The 16,662-nt window shown below is 32.1% G+C and overlaps 2 protein-coding genes across 3 annotated transcripts; one reads left to right on the top strand and one right to left on the bottom strand.

Moving 5' to 3' along the window:
• Positions 1-610: 610 nt before the first annotated feature.
• On the top strand, positions 611-4,634 carry LOC112743633 (HMG1/2-like protein). 2 transcript variants are annotated; one of them, XM_025792916.3, is made up of 8 exons: positions 611-1,029; positions 2,378-2,484; positions 2,706-2,822; positions 2,916-2,973; positions 3,065-3,109; positions 3,369-3,449; positions 3,534-3,617; positions 4,240-4,634. In XM_025792916.3, exons 2-8 carry the CDS (start codon positions 2,423-2,425, stop codon positions 4,312-4,314), a joined length of 522 nt encoding a protein of 173 aa, XP_025648701.1. In that variant the 5' UTR covers positions 611-1,029; positions 2,378-2,422; the 3' UTR covers positions 4,315-4,634. The 2 variants fall into 2 exon arrangements, with proteins under 2 accessions (XP_025648701.1, XP_025648700.1); XM_025792915.3 differs by having other exon boundaries at positions 2,398-2,484.
• Positions 4,635-12,662: 8,028 nt separating this feature from the next.
• On the bottom strand, positions 12,663-16,422 carry LOC112743634 (probable pyridoxal 5'-phosphate synthase subunit PDX2). Its single transcript, XM_025792917.3, has 7 exons — positions 16,173-16,422; positions 15,811-15,938; positions 15,105-15,192; positions 14,691-14,764; positions 13,957-14,148; positions 13,391-13,485; positions 12,663-12,945 (listed from the first exon to the last, which is right to left on the bottom strand). Exons 1-7 carry the CDS (start codon positions 16,225-16,227, stop codon positions 12,825-12,827), a joined length of 753 nt encoding a protein of 250 aa, XP_025648702.1. The 5' UTR covers positions 16,228-16,422; the 3' UTR covers positions 12,663-12,824.
• Positions 16,423-16,662: the final 240 nt, after the last annotated feature.

A 16,662-nucleotide genomic window follows, 5' to 3' on the forward strand; every position in this document is an offset into this window, starting at 1 on the left:
TCTATAATAATAATACCAAATTATTTAACATTTTTGTTCATTTATTTGATTTGTTAATCGATAAAAATATTAAAGTAAGAATAATGGATAAAGATAATGCTATATTTCCCTTAACTTATGTTACAAAATTCTTTATTTTATGACAAGAGATTTAAATAGAGTTTTGTTCTTTATAAAATAGTTGTTTTGTACTTTAATCTATATAATTTTTTTTTCAGTTTTGATATAACAAAATAAGAAAAAAATCTATTTTAATACTTATTTATTCTGTTAGAATATTTTTAGAAAGACGACCATTTAAAATTATCTTATTTAATTTAATATTTATAATTTTATATATATTTATATATTATATCTAATATTATACATTTATTTTAGTAAAAATTAATAAATACAAATAAAAATAAGAAAAAAAATAAATTATAACCACCTATGAGCCCAAATTGGCCCCAAATATTTTCATGTTAAAGGTTGATTTGATATGTCAAATCCTTACTCAGTATCCTTTATTATTATGGGTAAACGTAGTAACTCAAATGGACCCGCCACACTGCATGGCTTTGTCGTTTCTCTCCCTCTTATTATGATCTTGGACTTCACATTGATCATTGGATTGAATTCCCATTACCCATAACTTCACACGGATCATTGGATCCACAGTATTTGGATTCCTATTCTCTATTCCCCCACTCACACTGATGCCAAGTGCCTGCAAATTCTGGTCGTGTCTTACAAAATTATTAAACTAATATTGGAAAAGCAGTCACAACAATAATTAATGATATTCATTCATCATAAATATCTTCCTCCTTTCACAACCGGCTATTGCAGGTTCCAAAAATGAGTTGACTCTTGTCAAGTTACTAAAACTTGCAAAGTCTCTCTCTGCCCGTCACCGGCTGTTCCGGTCATTACTCGGTTGTACTTGTTTACCTTCTCCTTTGTTCTTAGCCTTTCTCGCTTTGATTCTCAGCGTGTGTATTCGGTTCTGCTTCGCGTGTTGAAGTTCATCTATTTGGTCCTTGTGAGGTAAACCCCTTTTTATTCTTTTTTTTTTCTTTGTTTAATATCTGTTTGGTAGTTCAGACTTCAGAAAACGAAAAATTAGATGATTTTCCCAACTTTTTTGGGATAATTATGTATTTTTGGACTTGAAAAGGAGATATTTTTGAGTTAGGATATATATGAATTCAGAATTATATGATGTTTATCCTCTTTTGATGTTAATTTCCATACCTAATTTTCATGATGATTACCCTGATATCTGATGTATGAATTTTAAATGGAAAGCTATCTGAAATTGTTTGACTCTGTATTTGTATGAATTATGCTGTGGCTACAAACACTTTACATGTAAAATTGATGTGTGTGGTGGGTAGCTAGGGTGGATATATCATATATCATATATGACCCTTGGAAGGCATGTGGTTCCTGAAAATTTTTCAAATTTCTGGAATCTTACCTCGTAAAATTACTCCAATATAAGATTTTTCAACTATGCTACATGTATACTGAAATTAGTCACTAAAATCAGTCATTAGTATAGAATACATGTTGAAATACAAAATACACATAGAAAATGAGCTAAACTAACACATGTATTTGTATAAAAATATATGGTTGCTGATTTATTTGGGTGGCTAATTTAGGCTTGTTAAAGCTTTTCGAAGAGTTGCATGTACTTTTTAAAAGCACAAGCACCTCATTTTGTGTTTGGTAAATTAAAAAACTCATGTGTTTATAAATTGCAGCTTTTAAAAGTTAGGAGTGGTTTTGAAAACACCTAAGGAGGAACTTTTTGAAGTTGGCTTTTGCTTATGAAAACTAAAAAGTCTAATATAAGTATAACCTCATACATTAATTAATATCCAAATTTAATTCTTACATTAATGTCTATTATAGTATTTTTAAAATTTTAAAAGCTATTTTACCAAACACACTTCTTGTTGCTTGTGCTTATTAAAAGTCATTTTTAATTTAATTTACCAAACATAGATTTTATATCTTTTAAAAGCTATATTTTAAAAGCTAATTTTTATAAGCTACTTTTAAAAAGTAAAAGTTTTACCAAACCAAGTCTTAGTGTACAAATAGTATTTTTAAAGATATTTTTGGTGTAAAATTCTCAAGAATGTAAAGATATTCTTCTAACCATATGTCCACCAGAGGGTATGTGTGGGTTAGAGGGTAAAAGTGAGATGTAAATTTTCATAAATGAGTTTGGCGAGTAAAATTACGAAGCTATATGTGAAAATTTTGTTCCATTTTTATCCCCCAACCAAACACATCTCCTGGATGCATTTACCAAACTTTGTAAGCCATATTGTACCATGGATTCGGCTAATTTTTTCATTGGGTATTTCTTGATTCTGTTTAGTGTTTACTCTTCGACTGTAGACCATCTTAGTACAGGACTTAGAAGATGACGAAGGGCAAGGGGACCGTGAGGATCCCAAAGGAAGTGTTGAAGGCTGTCGATGACCGGTTAGTTCTTGTGGCCATCATGTTTAATGTGGATTGTTGGAGTATTTTGATGTTTCATATAACTTTCTGTATATGTGTATGTGCATTAGGGTGGTGGTCTTTCTGAGGACTTGCTTCTATATTTAAAATCTCCATTAATATCTGATTATGCATAATTCATGGTGGAAACAGCTGTTACAGGAATAGTGTAGTGATGGAACATATATCTCTGTTGTTTATAGAAAGGTAGGAAAGCGAAAAGCCGCTGCCAAGCCTGACAAGAGTAGCGCACGGTCAAAGAAGGCAAAGAAAGATCCCAACAAACCCAAAAGGCCACCAAGTGCTTTCTTTGTGTTCCTGTTTGTATCCAAATCTTTGAGTCTTTGTTACTTCAAGTTGTTGCTCATTAGCTCCTTTAGAGAACCATCTGACTATCTCCTACTTTGTGATAGTGAGGAGTTCAGAAAGACGTTCAAGGCAGAAAATCCTCATGTGAAGGCTGTATCAGCTGTAAGCTACTTGTTAAAATCCATCATTTTGTATGCCGATGTTTCTTTTCTGAATTAGCATCTAAGTTTTTTTGGCATTCTTTTGATTGAAGGTTGGTAAAGCTGGAGGAGAAAAATGGAAGTCCATGAGTCCAGCTGTAAGCGATTCAATCTTTTTCAGTACATAATGGAAAATACTTACTCTTGTTAAATAGTTTACTATTTGCAATGTCTATAGATGCTTTCAGAGATAATTTGAATAGTAATTCTGTGAGTAGTGGTGTATCATCTATAGAAATACGACTTCTATTGAATCCACGGTATCAAGTACCCATATTATTGTAATGACATCATTGTATTGAATATTGGATTTATTTTGTTTAATATTCTAACACTTATGATTGGAATGGAAAAAAGGAAAAAGCTACATATGAAGCCAAGGCTCAAAAAAGGAAGGCTGAATATGAAAAACAAATGAATGCTTATAATAAAAAGCAGGTGAGTATGCTGTTCTTTTTTTACTGTTCTGTGTGCGCTTTTAATGGTCCTATTTTCATGCTTCACTTTCTATAATGTTTCCAGCCAAGTTCAGCAGATGATGGAGATGAGGAATCAGACAAGTCCAAATCTGAAGTGCATGATGACGAGGAAGAAGGCAGTGCAGAGGTAGTGTTATGCCCTTTGTCCTTTTCTTTTAATTTTCATCATGTTAACTGGATTGTATTCTCTGAACCGTTAAGTAGGATTGGGAGCAGGATAATTTTATTAGAAGGGTTTGGAATATAAATAACAATCTCGATAGAGTTGCTTTCACTTCTTTGGCTTATACTGCTAATTCTGAAATGTAAAATGAGAAGGAAAATTCTCGCAAGGGATAAATGACATATGGTCTTGTTTCTTGCCTTTGAAATATGTTGACTCGTTTCCATTAGGGAAAATTATATTAAGGTTCAGTAAAATTTACTACAAATCCCCTCTATTGGTCCACACCTCTCATCTTTTAAGGGAGGTTAGAATTATATTTATAAGGATGTTAATGTCACGTTTTACAAAGGTAACAGGTTAACTTCACCTGAATCTCAAGGAAGGAAGGGAGCAACAATGAATTTCAAAAACCTCAGGAGAAGCTAGTTTAGTTTTCCCTTTCTATTAATAGCCTCTACGTGTCTTTGTTAAACTAACCGTCGGTATATTCTTGATGTATTTCTTGGCATGGATTGTATATCCTTTACTAGATTACAAGCTCCAAAATTTGAAAGGGTTTTGAATCATTTTATTCTCTGTCCAGGAGGACCATCAAGAGGAGGATGACGATGACGATGACGACGAGGAGGAAGAGGAGGATGACGACGACGACGACTGAAATTGGCCTGCAGACTTGAAATGTGATATTTCATTGGTAGGGGAGGCCTATATAATTAATATGTTGACTGTGCATAAGATAGGCTACTTTTGGTTGTTTATGCTGGACCAGCTACTTGAGCATCCCTGTGTTGTTAGTTATTGTGCTTTAGTTCACCTTTGTGCATTGTAGCCTTAACTGTTCTGGACTTAGTAATACGAATGTCTTTTGGATCAGTGCCATTGGCTTAATTGTATGTAGCGAGTTCACCACGAACTTAAGAATAAATTTACCATCTTGTTCTCCCTAGTTGTTTAATGAAGTGCTTGGATTTAAGAAAAGGTCGGAGTAAAATTGGATTATGGTGTTTTGTGTTATAAGTTTTGATTTAAAAGGAGAATGATTGTCTTCCCTTCACTAAATTTTCGAAAATGCAAACTCATCAATACATCCTTAGAATCAGTTTTTCTTTCTCTTTTTAACCAAAATTCTTAGAAAACATGGATTTTGTGGTTATTCATCTTAACTGGGATCCGGATCTTGGATTCTATTTACTAAAATGATCATTTTGTGCTGATAGAATTATATCTTCTATTGCTCATTATTATTACTAGAATGAGACTCGCGCGATGCTCGGATGGTAAATTAACGATAGTATATAATAAATATTAAAAATAGCTATGTTTTGTAGAATTAAATTAAATGTGTAAATTAAAGTTAAATTTAAAAGGTGTTTTGTTTAAAATAATCTTTAGTACAAAAAATTTAGATGTTGGAGTTGTACAAAGTGACATTTTTATTTGGTGGTTTGTAGGGATGGCAACACTATCCGAATCCGCGGGTATCCACCCCACCCCTACCCGTTCGGAGCGGGTTTTTAGCGGGGCGGGTTTTTGGGCGGGACCGGATTTAGGTACTACCCGCCCCGGTATATATATATAATATATAATTTTAATATATAATATGTGTAATATATGTAAAATAATTAGTAAAATGATTGATAATATTGTATCATATTTAAAATTTTATTTTAATTTATGTTATGTATGTGATGGTTATATAAATTTTGAAATTTAATTTTATTTATTAGATTTTAATAATCATAGGGGCGGGTACGGGCGAGGGCGGGTTAGGGTTCAACCATTTACTGCCCGCGAGTAGGAGTGGGGCGGGTTTTATGCGGGTTATTGTAAGGCGGGGCGGGGTCGGGTAGAGCAAAAACCCGCCCTTACCCGCCCCGTTGCCACCCCTAGAGGTTTGATTTTTACATTTGTTTTGGTTGATGGACTTAGTCTTATGTGGCGCTCGTCCTCTTTTTTCTTTATTGGCTATTGTTAGAGTTATTGCTTTCTTCTTTCTATTATAGATTCTTGTGAATGCATGTTTTTTATGAATTGTTGAGTTATATGCACTTTCTATTGTGTTGTTTGTTCCATCTTTGTATGTATGTTCTTCTTTTGAAGTTGTGTCTTGAATTTGTATAGTTTTCTTTCTCTTTAATCTCTTGATGTGCATGTAGTTTTTCAACGACATCTACAATAAAAAAAACAAAAATGTGTAGATTTTTTTTAAATAAGTTATTTTTAATAAGAATAATTGAAATAGTATAAAGTGAAATTACCTGTTAATATTTTTTTTTGACCCATTTTGTCAGACAATGTCTCAAGTGTTGCAAATTCAAAATAGTGTTGGGAAATGTTTAATTTAAAAATACAATTTAAAAATACAATAAATATGTTTGTTTTATACCTTTTCATCTAATATAATCATTTCTAAGTAAAGAAACTCTTCTTCATTTGTGAGTGTTAATGTTTTCTATGGACGGATTATGCGAACTTTGATAAACCAATTGTCTGTTTGTTTGGTGATATTGTCCAAAGAATGATGTTCCATTGAGTAAGTTTGAGATGTTGTGTAGTGCAAAAATAAATTTCTTGTGCTAAATTTGATGTTATTTGAAAAAATAGTGATAAGAGACTTATATAAGTAGTTCAAATAGTATGAAATTTGAATATTTGTAACATAAAATTTATTATGATTAATAGATTATTATGACATTTGTAATATGAATGTTTATTAATTATTGGGGTTATAAATTTATTGCGTTGTTTATAACGGTAAAATATAATAAATATAGAGATATAGATTCTTGTTGATTAGACACTATTAATTTTTAATTATTGTCATTGATTATTTTGCAGCTTAATTTGCATATATTTTTATTATTTGTATATTTTATTTTTTTGTTGATTTGAAAATAATAGTTGATTTGACAAAAATTGAGTGGTTGATTCTAAAGTTTTGCTAAATAAATGATGTTGACATAGTATTAGTAGAAGAAAAAAAATTTCTTAAAAATAATATAGATAAACTTATCTATCTACTTTTATATATTAAAAATAAATAGATAGATAGAAGCACATAAGCTATCAGCAAAACCTAATGTTACGTGATACCCGCAAAGGACGAAACTTTGTTCTCGTTTGAATTTATCATGAAAAAGGAGACGTGCGAGAAAAATAAGACTTCCTTGTCCGAACGTTTAAGTTAATATTTTATGTTACAAGTCAATCTTAAATGCTTTAACTTTACCCAGCAAGTGGCTGATGTTTTTGAAAGCTAGTTGTATTTAAGTAAAATTAAAATAAATCACTGAATAAACTCCCCCAATGCATCACCAATGATTTTGATGTCAGATAAGTTAATCTTTTGAGTTTGTACATTTTATTTTTGGTTAGTTGCGAGGTCATTAACGGCTGAAACTGTTGAGACAAGCCGGTCCCTCAATTCAAGCCTAACGAAAAGTATTCATGTGAATGTATTTGGTTTGCATTTTTATTTTTTATTTTTATTTTTAATATATATTTTTTAAATTTTGTGAAGAAAAAAAGTAAAAACAGAAAGTAAAAACGGAAAATTGAATTTTATTGTTTTTATTATTTTTATTTTTTTCATAAAATTTAAAAAATAGAAGACACTAAAAATAAAAACAGAAAATAAAAACACAAACTAAATGCACCCTAAATATGTAGATATGTTAAGTGTCCATTATGTGCCATTTTGGATTGTTTTCTTGTATTTTCAAACAAAGAAAAAAAATCTTTTTATTTTCATTAGGGATGACTTTGTTTGTCGGTTGTCACGACCTTGGACATATTCAAACATGATCATGTCAGTATTTGAACTCACTCAACTTTTTGAGTTAAGTGGTAAATTTTAAAATGTTATATTTAACCGTGTTTATACAATATTCAAAAATGTTTGCGAATGCTTTAGTTTCAAAATGTTCTAAAACATCCCGGAAGGTCCTAGGAGATCCTTGAAGGTTCTAGAAGATTTTAGAAGGTAATAGAATATTCTAAAAGAGTGTGAGTATGTATATAAGAATATCGAGTAGTTTAGAAGAATCTAGAAGAGTTTAGATAAATATAATAAGTAAGATATTGTAATTAAGATTCTGGACATTCAATCTAAACCATTGATTAGATTTAATTTTAATCGTCCATTTAAAAGATGGATGACTACAAATAGAAATAACGGTTAGAATTTGGATGTGTCAGCCATTTGTAACAAACACTTGTGTTAGTAAAGTGTTATTTTCAATAAAGCTTTCTTTATTTTGTGTTCTTAGTTTCTTTGGTTAAATATTGAGACTTAAGCTGATTTGGTCTTAACTTAAGAGGTTGAGTGAATCCAAGTGCTGACATAATAGCATTGAAATGTGTCCAGCATCGTGACAATTTGGCGTCAGAGTAATGTTTGAGAGGAAGCACAAGTGGTTTGTGGAAATGACTTTTGGTATGACTACGGAGCATGCTAAGACCTAAAAGAAAAAAGATGTTATTCATTCTCAATGGAAAAGTAATGTTGAGTTAAAAAATTGACTAAATTAATTAATGATGACAAATATTATTTTATTTGGTAAATTAACCAATTAGTATTGATTATTTCTGATTAAATGTTGCAGGCCAAAATTTATTGAAGTAGCAGCCCAATTGGATGGAAAATAAAACCAAGGCTGGTGGGCTACAAAACAATAACAGTCCAAAGGAATCAAAGCAATGAAATCAGATGGACCAAAGAAATCAAACGGGCTACATGAATCATAACCAACCCAAGCCCGATTTCATCTCTCAAGCCAATCCCTCCAATTTGCTTCCAGTAAAGCAACGTTCACTTTTCTCTTCGGTCAGAGTTCAGAGAAGTGAGAGAAAGCTTAGTTCCTAAGTCTTTTTATCAAAGAAGAAAAGAAAGAGAAATGTTAAGCAAAATGTTGAGGTCTAATCACCAAAATCAATCCATCTTAGGCTAAGGCAGAGGTCAAAAATAACTTATTTTCTCTTGCATGCATATTGCTTTCTTCTCCTCTACCCCAACTCTCTGCCACTCCAAATCGGGATAAATGAAGAAAGTAATCTCTGTTAAGCCCCGCTGTAAATCTATGGTCAAATTTGTGTCTTAGGGACCAAGTAGTATTTCAGTGGCTCAGATCTGGTTTACCATTGAAAGACTGTTTCTCTTTGCTTCCCTGAGGCTTTCGGTCAAGTAAGAGAAAGTCAGATTCAAACTTCTAATTTGGGGATTAACTGAAAAAAGTGAAATGGTGAGTTGGTGAAGCACACATCTCGAGGGTTGACCTAGGAGAGAGCAACTCAGCAACATGCAAGGAGATACAAAAGAAGATTTTTCATCATTCTAAAGCCAAGGAGAGATAACCAGTATTTTGAGGTGTATGTTCTGAGAAGAGTTCTCTGAAGAAGTTCATCAACTTGGACAGTACTTCCTAGTCAAAGGAGCATTCCGCCAAAATGAGGAACTAAATCAGAGGCAAGCAAATCTGGTTCATCACATAGCAAAGAGGTTGTTGAAGCATTAATCTCCTTCATGTTTTACAGATTGAAATTTTCTTTTCAATGTTTATCTTTCTGTAATTTCTCGAGGTAAAAGGCAGAATGAGAGAGTTCAAGTAAAAACCTAAGAGTGGAAAGAGGCAGAGATAAATACTTGAGTGAAAAGCCTAGAGTGATTTCAGATTTCATTAGGTTGATTTTGTGTCTTGTATCTTGTACCAGTGAGGTATCCCTTTCTTAGTTGGGTTAGTACTAAGAGTGAAGAGTTAGGTATTAGCATCACCAAGTCAAGTTAGGTTATAACTTGAGTGTGAAAGGATTGAGTCAATCCTGTGGAATTGGTGTATGTAATATACTTTAACTATAGTGAAAATTTCACCATTGTTGTGGTGGAGACTGGATGTAGGTTTTATTGCACAAGACAACTGAACTAGGATACATGATGGTGTCAGCTTCTCTCTTCCCTACTCTGTTCTGTTTTCTGATATTCATGAGACAAAATGAAATTGTCTCATAAATTTTTCGCTGCTGAGTTCAAACAGATTCAGATTGAAAGTTTGTTTTAAAGGGTTAATACATTAGAGTTAAAAGAATGTCATAGATTCAACCCTCTTCTCTAAGCCTTCTACAACCTTCAAGTAAGAATGTGCATTTTTCAATTAAGCCAGGAGGTAAAGACTCTAACTTCTTAGAAGAGAGAGTTTTCTTGTTGAAAAATGTTCTATCAAATATGAATGTCCGCTTCCAAAGGATAGAACATAATAAGAAAACCTTAGACGCTCATGTATTGGGAGAACTAGATACTTTCAAAGAAAGCATGTATCAAATAGAAGAGAATTTTAATAATGTCTTGAACCTATTTGAGGAGACTCAAGTTTGGTTTGAAGAGGCGAAATCTCGACCGACAATTATAAGAGAGACAATCAATCTTAAAAGTATCTAATTTTTCCAACACATGAGCCTCTAAGATCTTCTTATCATGCTCACCGGGGGTAAGGGCTATAGCTTGTTTCCAATATTCAGCGGCTTGATCAAACCAAGCCTCAGCAATTTCGGAATCTCCCTGTCGAATGGCCTGTTCTCCGCTGCTGAGATCAAGTACTAGATTCTTTCTAACTTGCTTGTTGGTTGTATCAATGCAATGTACTCAATACAAAATTCCGCAAAGTTTAAGAGTCTAATGGATCTTTATAGTATAAGATGAAGGTTCTCCACATGTTATTAATTAATATATATTCAATATTAGCTTCGGATTACAAACCGAAGATCAATTAAATTGTGACTCCCATGGAACCCCGCCGTTAACTACTTCAATTTTATAGTAAAATACATGCCCTACCAAGAAAAAGACAAAATTTGTAACTTGCTATCCTCTTGCCTAGCTATCTTTTGGAAGTGAGCATCCTCAGTGGATAAAAACATTCTCCAACCAAAAAAACTCTCTTTTTTGAGAAGTTAGTATTTACCTTTTTGTTCGCTTGAAGCACACACCTTCTTACTTTCCCATTGAGAAGGAATAATATCTCTTTTTCTTTGGGTTTTAACATACTTCATGGTTACACTAGAAGCCATATCCACGAACCACTTGTGCTCCCTCTCAAACTTTACTCTAATGCCAAATTGTCAAGGCCTTCGATACACTTCAACGCTACTATACCGGTATTTGAACTCACTCAACCTCTTGAGTTAAGACCAAGTCAGTCCAACCCGTAATATTTAACAAGATAAGAATATAAGAGAACATGAGAAATAAAACTCTGGTGGAAATAACACTTCGTTACATAAGGTAGCGTTTAGTGGAGAGACAGAGACGGAAAAACTGAGACTGAGAGAGAGATTAAGAGACAGGGATTGAAATAAATCTCAGTATTCTGTTTGGTGCAAAATGGGAGACAGGAATTGAAACAAGAATGAAACTCTAATTTAATTTGCACAAAGGGTAAAATTAGAATTAATTAATTGAAATGAAAGTATTTTAGGTATAAAATGTTATTAAAGTTTCAGTCTCTATCTCTAAAAATTTCAGTCCCCTGTGTCCCTATTTTTTGGAGGTACTGAAATACTGAAATTTTAGTGACAGAGACAGAAATTTTAGTACCAGTCTCTGAACTAATAAACACGATACTGAGTCTCAGTCTCTCAGTCTCTGTCTCAGTACCTCAAAACAAACGCTACCTAAGTGTTTATACAAATAGTTTACACCGTCTACACCAAAATTCTCACTTCTATTTATAATCATCCACCTCCTAAATGGATGATTAGAATTAAATCTAATCAACAGTCTAGATCAAGTGTCTAAAACCTTCATTACAAATATCTTACCTTTTACATTTATCTTAACTTTTCTAGATTCTTATAAATCACTCTGTGTTTTTACATATATCCACGTTTTTTTAGAATGCTCTATGACCTTCTAAAATCTTTTAAGATCTTCTAGGATTTTTAGAAATATTCTAAAACTATGTAGAACATTCTCAAACACTTTAGAATTTGTCTCATTTTTATACAAATACTGCTAAATGTAATATTATAAAATTTAAGACACATTTTTTATATCTTTTGACCATTCTATAATATTTTCACTTGGAATTTGTTTAACATTGTCTTAGGATGTGATTAAGGGAGACAATAGATAGGTAGAGACGGATTTTTACGATTTTGCTTTGTCCTACAAAAACCTGCATAGAACCTATTTTGTTCCTGCCCGCAAGTGGTAAAAATAAAACCTACCATGTCTCTATCTACTCTTATAATTATTAAAATCCAAAAAATAAAATAAAATTTTAAAATTTATATAACCATCATCACATACATAACATAAATTAAAATAAAAATTTAAAAATAATATAATATTATTAATCATTTTACTAATTATTTTACATATATTATATATTAAAATTATATATATATATATATATATATATATATATATATATATATATCAAAGCAAGGCAAGATTGGGTATAAGATCCCATCCGACACCGAGACGAGTAATTACTTGCCCGAGTGGGTAGGGATAAGGTGGATACTCGCAAATTCAAATAGTGTTGTCATTTCTAAATGTGATCGCATATATATAAAAGAATAGTCAATACTCAATATGAAAAAAATCAAAAAATAAATTAAAAAGTTAAAAACTTAACAATACATCCACCAATAAAAGAAAATAACAAAAAAAAGTAAAGTGACAAATAATTCTTTAAGGATTTACACTTCAGATTAATCTTTAAAAGAAAAAAATACCAATAAAATTCTCCATAATAACAAACGTGGATAAATTGGTTTAAATTAAAACTTTCTATTCTAATCATAAAGACTAATTTAAAGATAGTGTGTCCACATTTGTTATTTTAAAAAATTTTATTAGTATTTTTTTCAAGGACTAATCTGTTTGAAGTGTATATCTTCAGGAGTTTATTTGTCACTTTATTAAAAAAAAAACTTGTAAAGAGAGTTTTCGTGAATCCTTTAGAGGTACAGAAAGAGACAAATAGGTCTAAAAACAAAAAGAAAAAAAAATGGCTAAAGACTAATTATTTAGCTATTCACAGCTTAAAATAATCATTAGACATCCCATGACTATAAAAACTTATCCAACGTCATTTTCAAAGGAAATTGCACATCACTAAATAAACAAATATTCATCCATAATTACTATGATAAGCTTGATCATTGTCTGTTTTATTGGAAGATTGGAAGTTCATTCAGCTGCTTTTGGCTATAATTTATATTAACTTGGAGTTGGAGCTGGCTATTTGAAGTCTCTGCAATCTCTTTTGCCATCTTTAAGAAATAACTATGCCTGCAAAGTTGGAAAATTAGAATGTCATACCTATAAAAGTTTGAAAATTAATGGGTCAAAAAGGAAGGCCTAATTATCCTGTAAGTCAATACAATGTAACTCATTTCATCCTTATAATTTAAAACTTTTTAATCAAATCCTTGTATTGCATAAAATTTTTTAATCAAGTCTTTGAAACTACCTAATATTACAAAATGTTTTTAACTTTTGTATAATTCAATGTGTTCCTAGTTAACTTTGTAAGGTTGAACGTAGCAGTTTATTCAATTTAACCGAAATTTTTGTAACAATATTGTTCTAGGGATTTTGTTAATAAAAAATTTCAACATAGGGACTTGACTAAAAAAAATTCTATACTCTAGAGGCATGATTAAATATTTAAGCTAAATTATAAGGACCTACAAATTAATTTCTTTTTTTAAAAAAAGAACATATATGTATCTACCAGCGAGTATCTGCTGTCAATTCAGGATGGAAAGCAGTGGCTAGTATGTTCCGTTGTCTGACAGCAACTATAACTTTACTTTGTTCAACATTCTCCTGTCACAAGCACAAAGAAATTGGGAAACAATCTTAAAAGCAAGGCATTATTTTGCAAAATTGTTTGAATGCAATAGTAATAAGCAAGGAGTGTTGTTATCAAAATAGGTAGGCGAATTAGACTACGAATAAGAAGACGGAATATTTTTCTTAAGGTAAGAAGAAGAATCAATATTGTGAAGATGAATTTGGAACATCATTCTATCTTAAAACAGTTCAGAATATCGACACCTGAAAGATTTTAATTCCGACGAAATAGCCCTAGAAAGAAAACAAAGGCATAATATACTAAAGAGACTAATGACATGAAGTTTAAGTCATAACATGGTTACTATCTAGAGATATAATTTAAAACTTCAATAGAACTAATTAGGAGGAGAATCAATAATACAAAAGATTTCATCCTTGGTTTTTACATTCCTAACATAGGAACTTGAAAGCTTTGCCTGGATGAATCTGTAAATGACGAACCTTTTGCTCTTCACCAGAGGAATAGGGACTTGTTGATATGTTAGAAGGGACAGGATAATCAGCCAGAACTTGAACTTCTGGCCCAGCTTCAAGGATTGCTGGAGCACGAATGAAAACTCCACGAAATGTTTCAGGACCGCCTTCTTTTGATGCAACCTCTGGTGCTAAAACCTCAGCTTCAAAGCTTTGAATCTGAATCATTATGCCATGGTTAAAAGTGACCAAGAAGATGAAGTGTAAAGTTTGTATATCCAGCTCAGTTCTCTGAATTTTTAGGAAAAATAATTCTGTATCACATAGTATTTGCCAATAGTCAATACTAACACAAAGATCCCATGAAAGCTACTTGTTATTAATTATAATTGAAAAGAAATGCACTCCCAATTCTAGAACATGAGAGATTTTCTTACATAAAGTCTACTCTGAATAGCTAAATTGAAAGTAAAAAACCTCAATCAATAATGGAGTACAGAGAATGCCTGAACACAAGAGGGAAGGAGATAGTTCTGAAAGCCTCCAAAATATGTAAGTTGATAAATATTGCTTATAGCCATTAATTTTACTTATAAGTTGCCATCACAGAAACTGAAAAGTTTGCCCATTAATATCAGGCCATTCAGCAGGGAAAAAAAAAATTAAGAACAATTTTTCATGTCCAACGTTTCCAGATAAAGATGTAGTAAACATTGGCTTTCATTCAAGTCTATCTAGTTGCCAATGGCTTTGTAAATTACCTGGCTGCCAAAGAAATTTCTATGGACAGTACAATCAAGTCCACCAACCAGTTGTTGTCCACCAGTCTTCTGTCCTGAAATAATGTTTACATTTAAGAGTTTTAGTACTCATTTTCAGATGGTTTAAGTTGAATGCAAACTACAACCACAACAACAACAACTAAGCATTGTCTCACTGTGTGATCGATTACATGAATAAAACAATGTCAAAATGTCTTACCATAAATAATATATGTATTTAAACCAGTTATACTTAAATCTCTTTTCACAAAGTCCTCTAAAGTTTTCTTAAGTCCTCTACCTCCAGCTACAGGACTACCCTCTATGTGGTTCACACTCATACCCTAGGACTAAAAAACAATAAACTATCCAAAATTTCTACAGCAGGGAAAGAAAAAGAGAGAAAGAACCAACCTGTAGCTTTATCAGCCAAGAATATGAGCCCTGCACAGGTTCCCCAAACAGGCCTTCCCATTTTCACAAACTCTCGAAGTGAAGGAAACTGACATAAAAACATTCCAAGTTCAACGTCAATTATCTAACATGGTTCTCACTCCTCTGTGCGGAAGCACAAATTAGTTACACGAATTCAAAATCAAGAAATACCCGAATATAGCAACGCCATATGTCCTGTCATAATTCATATATGTGCTTAGCCCATTTCTAGTTAAATCAATAATGTCTTCCAAGGTTCTCTTGTGTCGCTCTCTACTTCTAGCAACAAGAATATCCTTCATTTGATCCACTCCCCTAATTGGAGCCTCTACATAACATAGATCATTTATATCACCTAAGCCAGAATTCTTTTACTTCTCAATAAAATTCCCGATGCTGGACAAAGCCAACACCAAACATTACAAAAATCACTTTCCGTTGCATTCTTTTCCTCTTGTTAATCAAATCAGAAACCATTTTCTCTCCCCAAGACACCTCAAACTAAAGTTAAATCATTTAATAGCAAGAATCCAATGAAACCAACAATCAATACAAGGCCAACAAGCACAAAGTTTATGTAAATTTATGTCAGTATGGCACAGAAAACACATAAATTCCAAATGGGATAACAAGAAACCGTTGCAAAGCATTAAAAATACAAACACAAAGCATGCAAGATACATACCAGGTTATGGTACTCAGCAAGCTTGGCCATGGTGGTGCTTTCTCCACCAGGTATGATGAGGGAAGTAACATTTTGAAGCTGCTCTGGCTTCCTAATCTCCACACCTTTCACCCCTAACCTCCTAAGAACTGCCACACACCAACAACAAGCACAATTAACAACGTCACAAAATTGCACATATTGCAAATGCTGTTTTTTTTTTTTTTTTTTTTTTTTTTTTTGCTATTTTCATTCGGAAACACCCTTATTTGAAAGTATGTTAAGATTCTAACGAACTAGGAAGTATATATTTGGTTATTTTGAATGAGGAGAGCGAGTGAACGTGAGGGAAAAATAAAAAGCGAGGGAAAATGAGAAGTTGCCTGCTATGTGTTCGTTGAAAGATCCCTGTAAAGCTAAGACCCCAACGAGGGTCATGTTGCTCGTGTAGTAGAGCGAGAGAGAGAGAGTGTGTGTGTGTGTGTGTGAAGCTAAGTGAATGAATGAATCAATGAGACGTAGTGAATTTGGGTTTCTCTCCTTTTCTTTTCCTTTTAAATGCTATAAGAATAATAAGATTGTGGCTGCTACCACCTCCTTTGACTATATGTGATGAGGCTTAAGGTTCGACTTGGTTTCTGATCAAAGTACGAGAAAATAAATTTAAGGTTCGTCTTTGTGTTTGGGTGTAATTATATTTTAATTTTTTAAAGTTTAAAGTATTTTATTTAAATTTAAAAAAATTTTATTTAATTTTATTGTAGCTACATTATTGTGAGGTCAAAATTAAATAATTAATAAAATATTTTAAATAACAATAGTATAAAAATAAAATGGATAATATTAAGAGTATAAGTTTTAAAGGTACAAAAT

The sequence above is a fragment of the Arachis hypogaea genome, chromosome 14 (assembly GCF_003086295.3).
Source record: "Arachis hypogaea cultivar Tifrunner chromosome 14, arahy.Tifrunner.gnm2.J5K5, whole genome shotgun sequence".
NCBI classification, from domain to species: Eukaryota; Viridiplantae; Streptophyta; class Magnoliopsida; order Fabales; family Fabaceae; genus Arachis; species Arachis hypogaea.

Excerpts from the sequence above, each read along its gene's own strand:
- LOC112743633 (XM_025792916.3), top strand. The coding sequence starts at position 2,423 with ATGACGAAGGGCAAGGGGACCGTGAGGATCCCAAAGGAAGTGTTGAAG. Across the intron at positions 2,974-3,064 it reads ATGTGAAGGCTGTATCAGCT|GTTGGTAAAGCTGGAGGAGA; the intron begins GTAAGCTACTTG and ends TTTTGATTGAAG. Across the intron at positions 3,618-4,239 it reads AGGAAGAAGGCAGTGCAGAG|GAGGACCATCAAGAGGAGGA; the intron begins GTAGTGTTATGC and ends TTCTCTGTCCAG.
- LOC112743634 (XM_025792917.3), bottom strand. The coding sequence starts at position 16,227 with ATGACCCTCGTTGGGGTCTTAGCTTTACAGGGATCTTTCAACGAACAC. Across the intron at positions 15,939-16,172 it reads TTTCAACGAACACATAGCAG|TTCTTAGGAGGTTAGGGGTG; the intron begins GCAACTTCTCAT and ends GGTGTGTGGCAG. Across the intron at positions 15,193-15,810 it reads TTGCTGAGTACCATAACCTG|TTTCCTTCACTTCGAGAGTT; the intron begins GTATGTATCTTG and ends TTTTTATGTCAG.